This window comes from Triturus cristatus, chromosome 1_1 (assembly GCF_964204655.1).
Source record: "Triturus cristatus chromosome 1_1, aTriCri1.1, whole genome shotgun sequence".
Classification (NCBI taxonomy): domain Eukaryota; kingdom Metazoa; phylum Chordata; class Amphibia; order Caudata; family Salamandridae; genus Triturus; species Triturus cristatus.
Window position 1 is genome coordinate 705,295,394 of NC_140579.1, and position 13,950 is coordinate 705,309,343.

The following is a 13,950-nucleotide window of genomic DNA, read 5'->3' on the forward strand; positions in this document are numbered from 1 at the left end:
AATTTGGAAATGGTTTTAAAATCTAATAACATTGAGAATTACTGTGCTATTGTTACTTTCTGTGGTCTGACAAAATAGAATATTAAGCGTTTAACTTTCTTTTCACAAGTTTGATAGAGTTGTGTGAATGTTTTATCGGTACCAGTATGTTTGGAACAAAGCAGAGTGTTTTGTTTAGAATGGTTGAAATGTGTGTTTGAAAAGTGTGTTGTTTTTTTTCACGTATGTTGTTTCATTCATGTGATTTAGAATTCTTTTGTGCACTGTGTCTTATGGAAGGACGATAAAGTTTTTTGATATAATTAAATTGATCGATTAAATCGGGAAAATAAATTCTTCCACGCATTTTGTTGCTCTTCAAAATGTGTCCTCATAAGTGATTCTGAGGTTAAAACAGTAGCAGTACTAGCAAATCTGTTGTTTATTCTTGTGGCAATAGTTGGCACTGGGCAAACCGAACTCACTGTTGGCAGCAGCATGACCTGTGTTAATAGGACCTCATCATCCCCTTGTTCCAGTAGGTGGCGAGACAAACAGGGCACCACTACTGGCCTTTCCGGAAGTGAGCTGCTGTTACTCACATCTGAATAGCCTTGCAAATATCCTCTCTGCCAAGGCCGGCCTTGCGCAGGGTGATGGCCAGGTTCTTGGCCCGGTTGCTCTCGATAAGGTTCACAGTGGTGGAGGGCTTCTGGGTTGACTTCACCTTCACAGCTTTCATGTGCGTGCTCGGGCCCTGGACTTTGGTCTTAAACTGCTCCTCAAATTCACTCATGTTGAGTTCCTAGGAGGACAGAAGATGGGAGAGGAGAGGTAAAGGGCTGGAGGAAGCAGGATTGACTGGTGGGAGATCCGGGAGTAGAGAAGTGACATCTAAAAGGAAAGAGAAAAAGATACAAGTGAAGAGCAGTTTAAGTGGAAAATGATGGCAGAAGAATAGAAGAGACAGATAATAAGGAAAGAAAGCATGAAAGAAGAGAGTGGGTGAGAGGAGGTGAGGTCAGGGGTTGTGAGAGGTGAGGGGAGCAGAATGGAAGAGAATATGAGGTGAGTAGAGGAGAGGATAGTGCAATGCAAGTAGTGTGTGGCAGTGAATAATGTAATCTCTTCCCACACATCAAACACTAAAAATGGGCTGATCTTATGATCACACGTGACATGACAGATGCCACCACGTATAATATCAGGCATCACCAGTGCCATTGCATATCACCTTACCGTTTGCATTGCTGTGTTCATCACTCTAGATAGAGCACAACTTCTTTGTGTGGATATGAGGACCCATTGAATATTGTTAGTTCACGATCAGCCCATTGGGCTGCAAGTTATGGTTTTCATGGTGGACGTAAAAATTGTGGCAGCATGTAATATTTTAGACTTTGTCATTGAGCCACAATGTCTCTTTAACTGTGGTTTTTCAGTGAATTACTTAGGTTTTTCCCACATGTGAATGATATAGGTGCCTATTCACAATGGCCTTTAGGAGTGCTTAAATTAGTACACGCGGGATACACTTTTACGTACTCTTAAATGCACCTGTAAATTAGGCCCAAAACATATAAAACTGAAGTAAAATGGGAGTATTTAGGGACTATTCATATACAATTAGAACAAATAAAAAGGACTGTGTCCTCTCGGCAAACAAGAGGATGGACATTTTGAGACTGATTCACATAGGCATGTAATAGCATGTAAAAGAGTACCACTGTAGTAATACTTCCTGTACTCATAAATGTTTTTGTGAATAGGCTCATAGTGTTTGCAGTAGTCAAACCATCATATGTTTCTGTTTTTTTCCATTTGTTTTCTGAGATTTAAATAAAATAAAAAAAAGAACATTAGGGGTTGGAGTCAGAGCCACTGCTGGCCTACTAGGTAGTCCTTTGGCCAGTGTCCAACCCTCACCACCGACAGCCTTCGGCCATGAGTAGCGGGGTTGGGCACAGACTTGGCCTGTGGCTAAGCCTGCATCCAATCTCATGTGAGTCGAACCCCTGTAGTGCATGCCCTCTCGGCAATGCACGACAGGTGGGCATGAACCAACCCCTCACCATGGGTTGGACACAGATCCTGCTTTGCGGCCAGGCTCTGCCTACAGACGTTGATGTGACTCAGTGTTTAGACACAGGAGCTGGCTACGCCCCTAACATCTCTTTTTGATTTTCTTTTTTTAAATTCACAAATTTCTTGGAAATCTCGACTTAAACGTTGAAAATTTGTATTTATTGACAGACTTGTACAGTATGCATGTGATTGTGTACCTCAATGACTGACCTGTGCCTTTCCTAATCAACCCTCATTCTCTTCGTCCTTCAGTTATGCCTACAGTAATACCTAATACGAGTGTTCATTGTTTTTTTGGTCTTCCTAAAACTTGTAATCTCACTGAAATTTGAGAGGTAAGGAAAATGGTTTCCATTCCTAAATACAAATGGCACCTGCATACTATCGATTTTTTGTGACTTGTGAGTTTTCCACACACTAAATGAATTTTTCAAATCTTTTGGTGCAATTTGTTTACGCTTGGGGGTATTTATCTGCCCCATTACTGGCCTAGAACTGATCGCTGGGTCTCCCCATTTATGTGAACTTCACCATCGTGTGAAACACGAGAGTTTTGGCAAAGTTGCGACTTTCACGATAAATGAGGAAGTAATTCAAGCCCCATAAAGGTGAAGTCACGGGGCATAGATAAAATTATGCTTACTTTGAGAAGATAACAGAAAATGTTAGGGTGGAAATCACAGAGCTCTCTGCATGCAACAAATATTCTGCAAACTCTTCAATTGTATGGGAAGCATTCAAAGTCATCATATGATGTGCGCTTACTGCAGAGTGTGCTCCGCGATACAAAATGCAAGCAGCGTTCTTAGAGTAGCATCAACATTAGCAATCCATTTAATAACGACTTTTCTCAAATATTGGGTCACACAATTATGTACAGGTGCAGAAAAAGGCTAAATAGACCCGTAGGAATAACTTTTAACAATGGCCGCAAAAAGTATGAGGAAGGAGAGAGGTATTTTTTTAATCTGGTCCCAACACCTATTTCTTAGCCGAAGCAATAGTTTATTTCCACATTACAAAGAAAGCAACAAGGAAAAAGCATTTAACTTCACGAGCTGGGATTTCCTATTTTTTATTTATTTATTTTTTTAAATTGGGACAATAAGGCAGTGCCCGATGGGCAGGTATGATAGATAAATGTGTGGGCCTTTTGTTTAGCAGTTTATGGGCCTGTTGTCTTGCCAGATGTGCCGGTTTTTACTGTTGATTGCCCAAATATTACCACAAAAATTGCCTGCAGCAAACACAAATGCATGCAGTCTCACATACCCTGCAAAATGCAAATACAGTGTGTCTTTACAAGTTCAAAGCTAGTCTGATTTGCAAATGAGGGCCACTTTTTTAGCTATGTGGTTCAATAATGCGGTTCACTTTTATTTTGGTTCCCGGGCCTATTTTGTGTCCCAGTGTCCTGAGTTTAAAAAACAAGCATTGAAAATGCAATAGGTCTTGCCCTCGTTTAAGTTAAAGCAATTCTGTTTGTAAATAGGTGGATTTTTGGCTTTGCTTTAATTAGTGTTTTTCAAACTTTCATGTACATAACATGCATATGTATGCATATATGTATGCATGCATTTATATTTATATAGATATGTAGATTATATATATGTTTATATATGTATGTATATATATATACACATACATATATATAAATGCATATGCATATATATGCATATATATATGTGCATATGTGTGCGCGTAGAGAGAGGTGGAGAGAGGTAGAGGTATAGAGGGAGAGGTAGAGGTAGAGAGGTAGAGGTAGAGAGGTACAGAGTAGTAGAGAGAGAGGTAGAGAGTGAGTAATAGAGAGCAGAGAGTAGGGTGTGAGTAGTAGAGAGTAGTAGACAGCAGTAGAGAGTGAGTAGTAGAGAGTAGTAGAGAGTGAGTAGTAGAGAGTAGTAGAGTAGTAGAGAGCGAGTAGTAGAGAGTGAGTAGTAGAGAGTGAGTAGTAGAGAGTAGTAGAGTAGTAGAGTGAGTAGTAGAGAGTAGTAGAGAGTGAGTAGTAGAGAATGAGTAGTGGAGAGTGAGTAGTGCAGTAGTAGAGAGTGAGTAGTAGACAGTGAGTAGTAGAGAGTAGTAGTAGAGAGTAGTAGTCAAGAGTAGTAGAGAGTAGTAGAGTAGTGAGGAGAGTGAGTAGTAGAGAGTGAGTAGCAGAGAGTAGTAGAGAGTGAGAAGTAGAGAGAGATTAGTAGAGAGTAGTAGAGAGTGAGAAGTAGAGAGTGAGTAGCAGAGAGTAGTAAAGAGTGAGTAGTAGAGAGTAGTAGAGCGTGAGTAGTAGAGAGTAGTAGAGTAGTACAGAGTGAGTAGTAGAGAGTGAGTAGTAGAGAGTGAGCAGTAGAGCGTGAGTAGTAGTGAGAGTAGTAGAGTAGTAGAGAGTGAGTAGTAGAGAGAGAGTAGTAGAGAGTAGTAGAGTAGTAGAGAGTGAGTAGTAGAAAGTAGTAGAGTAGTAGAGAGTGAGTAGTAGAGAGTGAGTAGTAGAGTAGTAGAGAGTGAGTAGTAGAGAGTGAGTAGTAGAGAGTAGTAGAGAGTAGTAGAGAGTAGTAGAGAGTGAGTAGTAGAGTCAGTAGTAGAGAGTAGTAGAGAGTGAGTAGTAGATAGTAGAGTGAGTAGTAGAGAGTAATAGAGTGTAGCAGAGAGTAGTAGAGAGTGAGTAGTAGAGAGTAGTAGAGAGTGAGTAGTAGAGAGTGAGTAGTAGAGAGAGTAGTAGAGATAGAGTAGTAGAGAGTAGTAGAATAGTAGAGAGCGAGTAGTAGAGAGTGAGTAGCAGAGAGTAGTAGAGAGTGAGAAGTAGAGAGAGATTAGTAGAGAGTAGTAGAGAGTGAGTAGTAGAGAGTGAGTAGTAGAGAGTAGTAAAGAGTGAGTAGTAGAGAGTAGTAGAGTAGTAGAGAGTGAGTAGTAGAGCGTGAGTAGTAGAGCGTGAGTAGTAGAGAGTAGTAGAGTAGTAGAGAGTGAGTAGTAGAGAGTGAGTAGTAGAGAGTAGTAGAGTGAGTAGTAGTGAGAGTAGTAGAGTAGTAGAGAGTGAGTAGTAGAGAGAGAGTAGTAGAGAGTGAGTAGTAGAGTAGTAGAGAGTGAGTAGTAGAGAGTGAGTAGTAGAGAGTAGTAGAGAGTAGTAGAGAGTGAGTAGTAGAGTGAGTAGTAGAGAGTAGTAGAGAGTGAGTAGTAGATAGTAGAGAGTGAGTAGTAGAGAGTAATAGAGTGTAGCTGAGAGTAGTAGAGAGTGAGTAGTAGAGAGTAGTAGAGTAGTAGAGAGTGAGTAGTAGAGAGTGAGTAGCAGAGAGTAGTAGAGAGTGAGTAGCAGAGAGTAGTAGAGAGTGAGTAGTAGAGTGAGTAGTAGAGAGTAGTAGAGAGTGAGTAGTAGATAGTAGAGAGTGAGTAGTAGAGAGTAATAGAGTGTAGCTGAGAGTAGTAGAGAGTGAGTAGTAGAGAGTAGTAGAGTAGTAGAGAGTGAGTAGTAGAGAGTGAGTAGCAGAGAGTAGTAGAGAGTGAGTAGCAGAGAGTAGTAGAGAGTGAGTAGAGAGTGAGTAGTAGAGAGTGGTAGTAGAGAGTGAGTAGTAGAGAGTAGTAGAGAGTGAGTAGTAGAGAGTGAGTACTAGAGAGAGAGTAGTGGAGAGAGCAGTAGAGAGTGAGTAGTAGAGAGAGTAGTAGAGAGTGAATAGTAGAGAGTAGTAGAGAGTGAGTAGTAGAGAGAGATTAGTAGAGAGTAGTAAAGAGTGAGTCGTAGAGAGTAATAGAGTAGTAGAGAGTGAGTAGTAGAGAGTGAGCAGTAGAGAGTAGTAGAGAGTAGTAGAGAGTGAGTAGTAGAGAGTAGTAGAGAGTGAGTGGTAGTGAGAGTAGTAGAGTAGTAGAGAGTGAGTAGTAGAGAGAGTAGTAGAGAGTAGTATAGTAGAGAGTGAGTAGTAGAGAGTAGTAGAGAGTGAGTAGTAGAGAGTGAGTAGTAGAGAGTAGTAGGTAGAGAGTAGTAGAGAGTGAGTAGTAGAGAGAGTAGTAGAGAGTGAGTAGTAGAGAGAGAGTAGTAGAGTAGTAGAGATTGAGTAGTAGAGAGAGTAGTAGAGAATAGTAGAGAGTGAGTAGTAGAGAATGAATAATAGAGAGTGAGTAGAAGAGAGAGAGTAGTAGAGAGTAGTAGAGTAGTAGTGAGTGATTAGTAGAGAGTGAGCAGCTCTACTGGCCTGGTTTCTCTGGCTCTACAGCAGCTCTGCTGACCTGGTTCACTGGCTCTAAAGCAGTTCTGTTGACCTGGTTCTCTGGCTCTAGAGCAGCTCTGCTGACCTGGTTCTCTGGCTGTACAGTGGCTCTGCTGACCTGGTTCTCTGGCTCTAAAGCAGTTCTGCTGACCTGGTTCTCTGGCTCTAGAGCAGCTCTGCGTACCTGGTTCTCTGGCTCTACAGCAGCTCTGCTGACCTGGTTCTCTGGCTCTACAACGGCTCTGCTGACCTGGTTCTTTGGCTCTAAAGCAGCTCTGCTGACCTGGTTCTCTGGCTCTAAAGCAGCTCTGCTAACCTCGTTCTCAGATCTGCTGACCTGGTTCTCTGCCTCTAGAGCAGCTCTGCTGACCTGGTTCTTAGGCTCTAGAGCAGCTCTGCTGACCTGGTTCTCTACTTCTAAAGCAGCTCTGCTGACCTTGTTCTCTGGCTCTAAAGCAGCTCTGATGACCTGGTTCTCTGCCTCTAGAGCACCTCTGCTGACCTGGTTCTCTGGCTCTAGAGGAGCTCTGCTGCCCTGGTTCTCTGGCTCTAAAGGCTCTGACCATCCAAACATACCTCGGTAGTCCAACCCCGCCTCACACGAAATATACTTGTTAGCTAATCATAATGCGCAAATGAATGCATGAATAGATTGCTTTAAAAAGCTAAACACAGCTAAACACCAGAGAGATAAGGTGCGTTGATGATGCAGCAGAATTCCAAATTTTGCGAGGGTGGGGGGGCTGAAGCAGGAGAGGCTGTCAGCGGCCATTACAAGCGTGTGGACGGCACTGCGAATTAGAAAAAAAAGTGCTTCGAGTCCTTTGAAGGAATGAGTGTAAATCCGCCCGTAAACGACCCAATCCCAGTGGGCGTGCCTAAAAGGAGACAGGGTGGCAACAAGGAATGATTGGCATGCCCTCAGTGCAATCATTGCACTGCTTTAGGCCTAATTTGTGACGCCAAACAATACGCACAAATGAAATCTGCAGGCAGAGCTGGGACGAGGCTTCTTGGAATCGTATCGATTCCAAGAAGTCTCGTATGACGAGAGCAGCGCATGCGTTGCTGACGTCAGGCCGAGACCTAAAAAGATACAAGGGGACAGGGCAGAGGTATCCTAACCCCCGCCCCTTGTGGGCGAGCTTCTGGCCAAAATAATAAAAACAAATATTGTGCTACAGTCTTGCGGTACTCCCCTGGGACCCAGCGTGGTCCCTGTGTGTTGTCCCTCAAGGGAGGGTCCAACCTCCTATTGCACACGGTCAAAAGCTATTCTCAGTGAGGGAGTTGGGTACTTACTTTATGCAACAACAAGAATAATCAGTGATTATATTTTAAAAAGCTTAGAAATTCACTAAGAAAACAAGTTTAAAGTGACATTGCAGTTAGGTAAAGTATTAAGACTTTAGTCTACATTAATATGTCATGAGTGATGTATTATGTGAGGCCTTATGCAGAAAAAGATATAGTTAGCTCAGTAAACTCTAACTGGTGAATTTTAGTGTTTTTTAGTTTTAAAACAATAGTTTTTATATTTTTACAGGGCCTAACTATAACGTCACTTTAACCTTTGTTTCTTTCAGTGAACTTCTATGGTTTTTCTAATGTAAGCTTTAATCTTCGAAGCTTAACTATCTAAAACTGTTGACATCGGCCAGATATGATTAATTACTCAATCCCCATCATAAGGCACCCCTAAATATTGTTATTTGATTATAAGTGCATCATAGTCCTAATGGTGAGGTTAACTGTAACTAGTCAATTTAATTTTTTTTTAGCCTTTTTAACCTAATTATAAAACATTTTTCAACTAAACGTTTATGGTTTAGCAACTATATTTTTATTTTTCAGATTGGCAGATACTCTATGGAGCAATAATGATCATAAACAAGTCTGCATTAATTATGTATCACACTTGTCATACCATTTGCGATAGCGATTCTCGGAAGCAGGGTGCTATCTGCAGCTCCTGTGTGATTGCTATCAACGTGTGAATGCCCAAGATCTGCAGAGATACAGGAAATGTTAAAGGCACTTTAAATGGTTTTTGTGGCTGGGCCGTGATTGCATTTTACACCTCTGTGGAGTGCGCCCTGATTCCCTTGGGGTGCCTTTGTGTATGGGGTGGTTCCATATAGTGCACATGGAGCATTTCAGAGACCTGGTAGACGTCATACAGAAGTATTATTACAGGTGCTTCTATTATTTAAGCCAACAATTTCAAAACTTAAGAAAAACAAGCAAACTTTTTGACTCAACTACTAGTGGCAGAATATGGACAGCATGTAAGGCCATACACATTTAGGTCAAGGGCCGTGCTGTGGTCACTGCCAAAGTGAGGGAATGATTGTTGATGTAGCGCTCCAGCAAGACCACTGGCCACCCCCTTTCTTCAAAATGCCCAGCTTCTGAGTTCTCACCTGCAACACCTTCTCATCATTGAGTTCAGTGAAAACAGTACCATTGATCTGCGTGGGTTTTAGGGCCACCCAGTTAAGAAGAGGCATCCTGAACTTGGTCTGGATAGGCTGCTTGATTTTCACACCTGAAAAACAGAACCAATTGAGTATGAGAAACAATTAAGCACCAAACGGATATATAGTCACCAAAGAATGTGAAGCCCAAGGAGGCGGCCATCTTTGAGATGACATCTTTAAATTAGAACACAGGATTTGTGAGAAAACCTACAATGTTGTATTGCAACACACCTACTAATTCTGCTTTTTATCAAGGGCCACCACTGTCTTAAACCCTTCAATGACTAAATAATTTGTTAGGGCCTTATATGTTGTGCAAATCTGAAGATAAAGGAAACAAGAGTGGAACTAGCTAAGCATAAAGCCAGTTCGAGACCGGCATCTAATTTTTTGAGAACGCATTCCCTGTTGTTTGAGGGCACATTATCTACTAGTAGAGGACACATCGCTTACGTTTTTAGAGCTCTTTACCTAAAATGTCAAGGCATACCAAGTAATAAATGAAGGTACATTACTTACATGCTCTCTGAAAGCACATTACCTACTTTAAAGGCAGGTGAATTTTTCAGGGCGCTTGGCTACATAAAGGAGAATTATCTACCAACTGAGAGTAATTTAGTTACTTTCTATTTGAGGTAACCCTAACTACATTTCCAACAAGCACATTGTTTCCTTTTTCGGGGCACATCACCTACCAGGTCAGACCACACTGCTCTATTTTGTAGAGCACATTTGTTATGGTTTGGTCACACCCTTGATACTTTGAGGGCTACTGACTATTATAATTTAAGTTTCTGGTGACGTCCTTTTTGAGTACATAACCAGTGATGTAAATCACGTAGGGAGGGGGAGAAAAAAGAAGGGAGACCACAAGGGAATGAGAGAAAAGGGGTTATATTGTAGGTAGTTATTACAGCACTACAGTACAATAAAAGTACAAATGACCAAAACACTCAAGTGAGCACTGGATGTTCTAGTGACAGTGAACGGCGCAGTGACACAAGGGTGAAAGGCAGCGTGAACAGCGAAAAAGTAATAAAATAACAATGTGGTCAAGGTAAACAAAATGTTTATATACAGTGTAGTTTTTTCAATGAACAAAATTAATTTGATGTCAAATTAATTTGTTCATTGAAAAAACTACACTGTATATAAACATTTTGTTTACCTTGACCACATTGTTATTTTATTACTTTTTCGCCGTTCACGCTGCCTTTCACCCTTGTGTCACTGCGCCGTTCACTGTCACTAGAACGTCCAGTGCTCACTTGAGTGTTTTGGTCATTTGTACTTTTATTGTACTGTAGTGCTGTAATAACTACCTACAATATAACCCCTTTTCTCTCATTCCCTTGTGGTCTCCCTTTTTTTTTTTCCCCCTCCCTACGTGATTTACATCACTGGTTATGTACTTGCTATGTTTTAAATGACTTCCAGCTGAGACGTTGTTGTTTGTTATAAACTATTGCCGGTCTCTGCTGGGAAAACGGGCTTACTCCTGTCCATTGTATCTGTCCTTTTTGAGGCCACATAATCTTTTTAGTGTATTACCTACTTTTAGATTGTACATTACCTACTAAGCGAGGGAGTCCTCACTTGTATAAGGTCACACACATCAGTTTTTCAGCACCGCACGTACAGTGACTGTCAACACAGTGACCGCAATGATCAACTCGAATAAAATATTTATTTGGAGTGCCCTCCCAAGAAAAGGTCAGGAATAATGTTACTGAGCTTTTGAATAGAATTTCCTTCTACCCCAGTGCACAGGCAGCACACCTGGTGGGAGACCGCTGGTCACCCTGGTGATCCTAAACACCATGGACTTGGAAACAAAGTGAGCGTGATGACTCAAGTAGCATTAATTTGTCAAAGAGGCCACTGCTCCCTTCTCTGGTACGATCGGATGGTTCAGTGAGCTGAACCCTTGTCCCTGAAATATGCAATGATTGACAGCTTACAGGTTTGAATCCCCGGCAAAGGAAAACTGAGCCTTCCATCCTTCTCAGGCCAGTAAATTGAGTACCATAAACTGGGTAATAGTAACACCTGTTATTTACAGCACTTAGAAATGGCAGACGTGTGGTATGAAGCTTTATATAAGAAACAAGTTATAATTATAAGACATTGTCTTCTCAAATTAATTAAGCCTCCCTGAACTAACAGCAATGTCCTTGTAATTTCAAGCACTTCCAAGAGTCTCAACAGAGAGGAGTGCTAAACACACAGGAGCCGTCTTGTCTCAACGCCACCTTTGCCACCTCCCCAAAACTGCCCCATTCCTAATCAGCAGGATAGATCAGGGGTGAGACCAGAGTTTTTAGAATGAAAAGTTCTGATAACAAAGGAATGGTACCGAGCGATCAAACACGTTTTTAAAAACCTGATGGAATGTGCTACATTTGTAAAGGACATAAACCATATTCCATTCGAGTCTGTTCTAACTATGACACACGCACAGAGAGACACACACGCACGCACAAACGCACACACACTCTCTCTCGCTCTCTCTCTCTCTTTCTATGTCAGAATTTGCAATTTGTATATATCTGTCTTATTTGTTTGCTTAAAAAAATCCTTTTTCTGCTCATCGGAAGTACCCACAGCACTCGCTACATTCAAACAGGTAACATAATATTAGAGCGGTGACATTTTCAGTCTAGACACGCTCTCGGTTACCATTGAAATGTCTTGGGCACCATGATTGTGTGACTGAGCTTGAAAAGTCATAAAACAGTCGTCCTTTGCTATCTCTTGACGTGAGAGGCCTCTCCTTTGGCTGGGCAGGCATGGCTGATGGATATGGTATGTCAAGGGCATACTGGCCTACAGCGAAATAATGAGATTTCGGACCTGGCTGTTAATCCTCCATTTTTTTCTGCCCTGCAGCCCTCTCCTCGCCGTTTGACTGATCGTGCAGACCATTCAAGGAAGCCTCCTTTCGCTCTTACCTGATCTGTCTGCAGGGGCTGAGGTAGTTGATACACCAGCGTGCATTCCTGGAGGTGGTGGAGGGGGAGCCGGGTCTGGCATTCCCTGGGTGGACGTTGGTGGGGGTGAATGTGGCGGCGGTGGCGGCTGGGGAGGTGATTGGCTTGCTTCAGGAGGGCTCATTAAAGGGGATACATCGTTTCCAGGCAGGGGTGGGGCTGGAGGAGGAGCAGTGGGAGTTGGTGTCTGTGCTGGTGATATTATGACAGATGTGGCAGGTGGGACTGGGGAGGCAAGTGGGGTGGGCTGAGATGTTGGGCCAGGTGACACAGGTTGGGTGGGCGCATCAGGCTGGGCACCAGCAAAATCTGGCAGAGGAGGTGCAGGAGGAACCACTGGAGAGGCCACAGCTGTAATGTCCAACGATGGCGGAGGTGACGGCGGCGGAATTGGACTATCTGAAATGAAAAGACAAATTGTTTATTTGAAGTGGTGCCTAAGGGTACCTTTCTGTTTCTAGCACGCCTCTGCATATCCAAAGCATGTCTCAGGTCCCAGGTATCAAACCACTTCAGATGGTGCATCTTTGACATGTGCTTCACATAGTACCCCCTGGTCCATAGAATGTGACAAACCTTCCTTGCTACAAACAGACTTTTTTTTTTTAAATATCTTTTTATTGTGTTTGGTTTTCATAACAAACACAATGTCATCACAACCGCAGCAACCGTTGCATGAAGAACATTCACAGAGTATATTCTTAAACAGGCAACAGTGATTCCACATGGGACCAGAAGGACAAATAAAAGGAAGATCACATCACATCTCAGTACACCATCGTAGGAATATTGACAATGATTTACACTCATACTGATTGACCACCATGACCAAAGGATATACTAGGGCCTGTATCTGCAGCTTGGGCCCTGGGCGTTCTCCAACAGATCAAACCCATAATGACTCATCTAACAGCCCCAGATCTTTTGGAATTTCCGAGGGCAGCCCCAATTTTCATAAGTGACCTTTTCTGCTTCCATATAGAGGTCCATCCCTGTTCTCCATTCTTGGATGGTGGGAACCTTTGCCACCCTCCATCGCCAGGCCACATCACGCTTAGCAACCACTAGACCTATGGCACTAAAGAGGAATTGGGATCTAGGAGCGTCTATATCATTTGGGGTGCCCAGAAGGACACATTCGGAATTTGCTGCGAGGGACATCTCTAGAACCACACTAAGCTCCTCAATGATAGGCTTCCAGTAGGCCTGGATGATGGGGCATCCCCTTATTGTGTGTAGAAAGTTGCCACTAGCAATCTGCCACCGAAGACATGCCGGGGTCTCTGCCCTCCCCATTGTATGCAATCTGTCTCTGTCGTAATATATCCTATACAGAATTTGTAAAGGATGAGGCGTAGTCCGGCTTTAATGGCTAACTCCCTGTGGGGTGCTTAAGGGCCATCTCCCAATCAATATCTTCTATTTCTTCTGTATTTCTCTCCCAGCCGAGCAAGATGATCAGACATATTATTGTTTAGGATCTTATATGTGATTGGCACTGCTTTTCTTGTAAGCTCTTCCTGCAGCAGTCTCCCCTCCAATAATGCGTATTCTGGTAACTCAGCGCACACTAGCCACTCCGCCAACCACGCATGTTGCAATTGCGCATATTTGATGAACTAGGACGTGTGGAGACTGTATTCTGTACTGAAGGTCGTTAAGGGTTTGAGTTCCCCTCCTTCATTGATATCCCTCACCGTGGAGATTTCCAGCATATCCCACAACTCGAAGCCTTGCAGTTTACCAATCTCTCTGAGCCATGTCCCTCTACAAAGTGGCATTTCTTTGGTGATTTTGCAGGCCTCCTCAATTGATTGGAAGTAGCCTGCGAATACCTTTACCACTATAGAGATAGTGCAGGTGAGTGTGGGATTCAAGTGTCGTCCTCTGCATTCTATATGTAGAATGGTCTCTCGATGCATGTATCTATTCATTAATTGAGCTTAGATGTGTGGCCCAATAGTAGGCCTCAATGTTGCGTAATGCTACCCGCAGGGGTTGCACTGTAAAGTCTTCAGCGCTATCCTGGGCTGCCTACCCTGCCATAGCAACGATCGTACCTCCCCAGCATTGTCAGTGAACACTGTCCTAGGCAGTGGGTGGTACGTATTTTAGAGGGTGTAGAGGAGTTGGGCCAAGGTAATCATTTTATAAATGGCCACCGGTCATAGTAACGAGAGGGGAAGGTCTTTCCACCACTCTGCATCTCCCTTAAAATGGGATATTACC

General features: G+C 42.8%; 1 protein-coding gene across 3 annotated transcripts in view; it reads right to left on the minus strand.

Annotated features, from left to right (window-relative positions):
• Positions 1-13,950, minus strand: part of FMNL1 (formin like 1) — a 1,060,054-nt gene that overhangs the window by 174,843 nt on the left and 871,261 nt on the right. For all 3 annotated transcript variants that reach the window (XM_085647374.1, XM_085647364.1, XM_085647383.1), the window contains exons 15-17: positions 11,683-12,120; positions 8,675-8,799; positions 582-784 (exon numbers count right to left, since the gene is read on the minus strand). In XM_085647374.1, the coding sequence (XP_085503500.1) occupies positions 582-784; positions 8,675-8,799; positions 11,683-12,120 (766 nt within the window). The remainder of the gene's footprint in view (positions 1-581; positions 785-8,674; positions 8,800-11,682; positions 12,121-13,950) is intronic.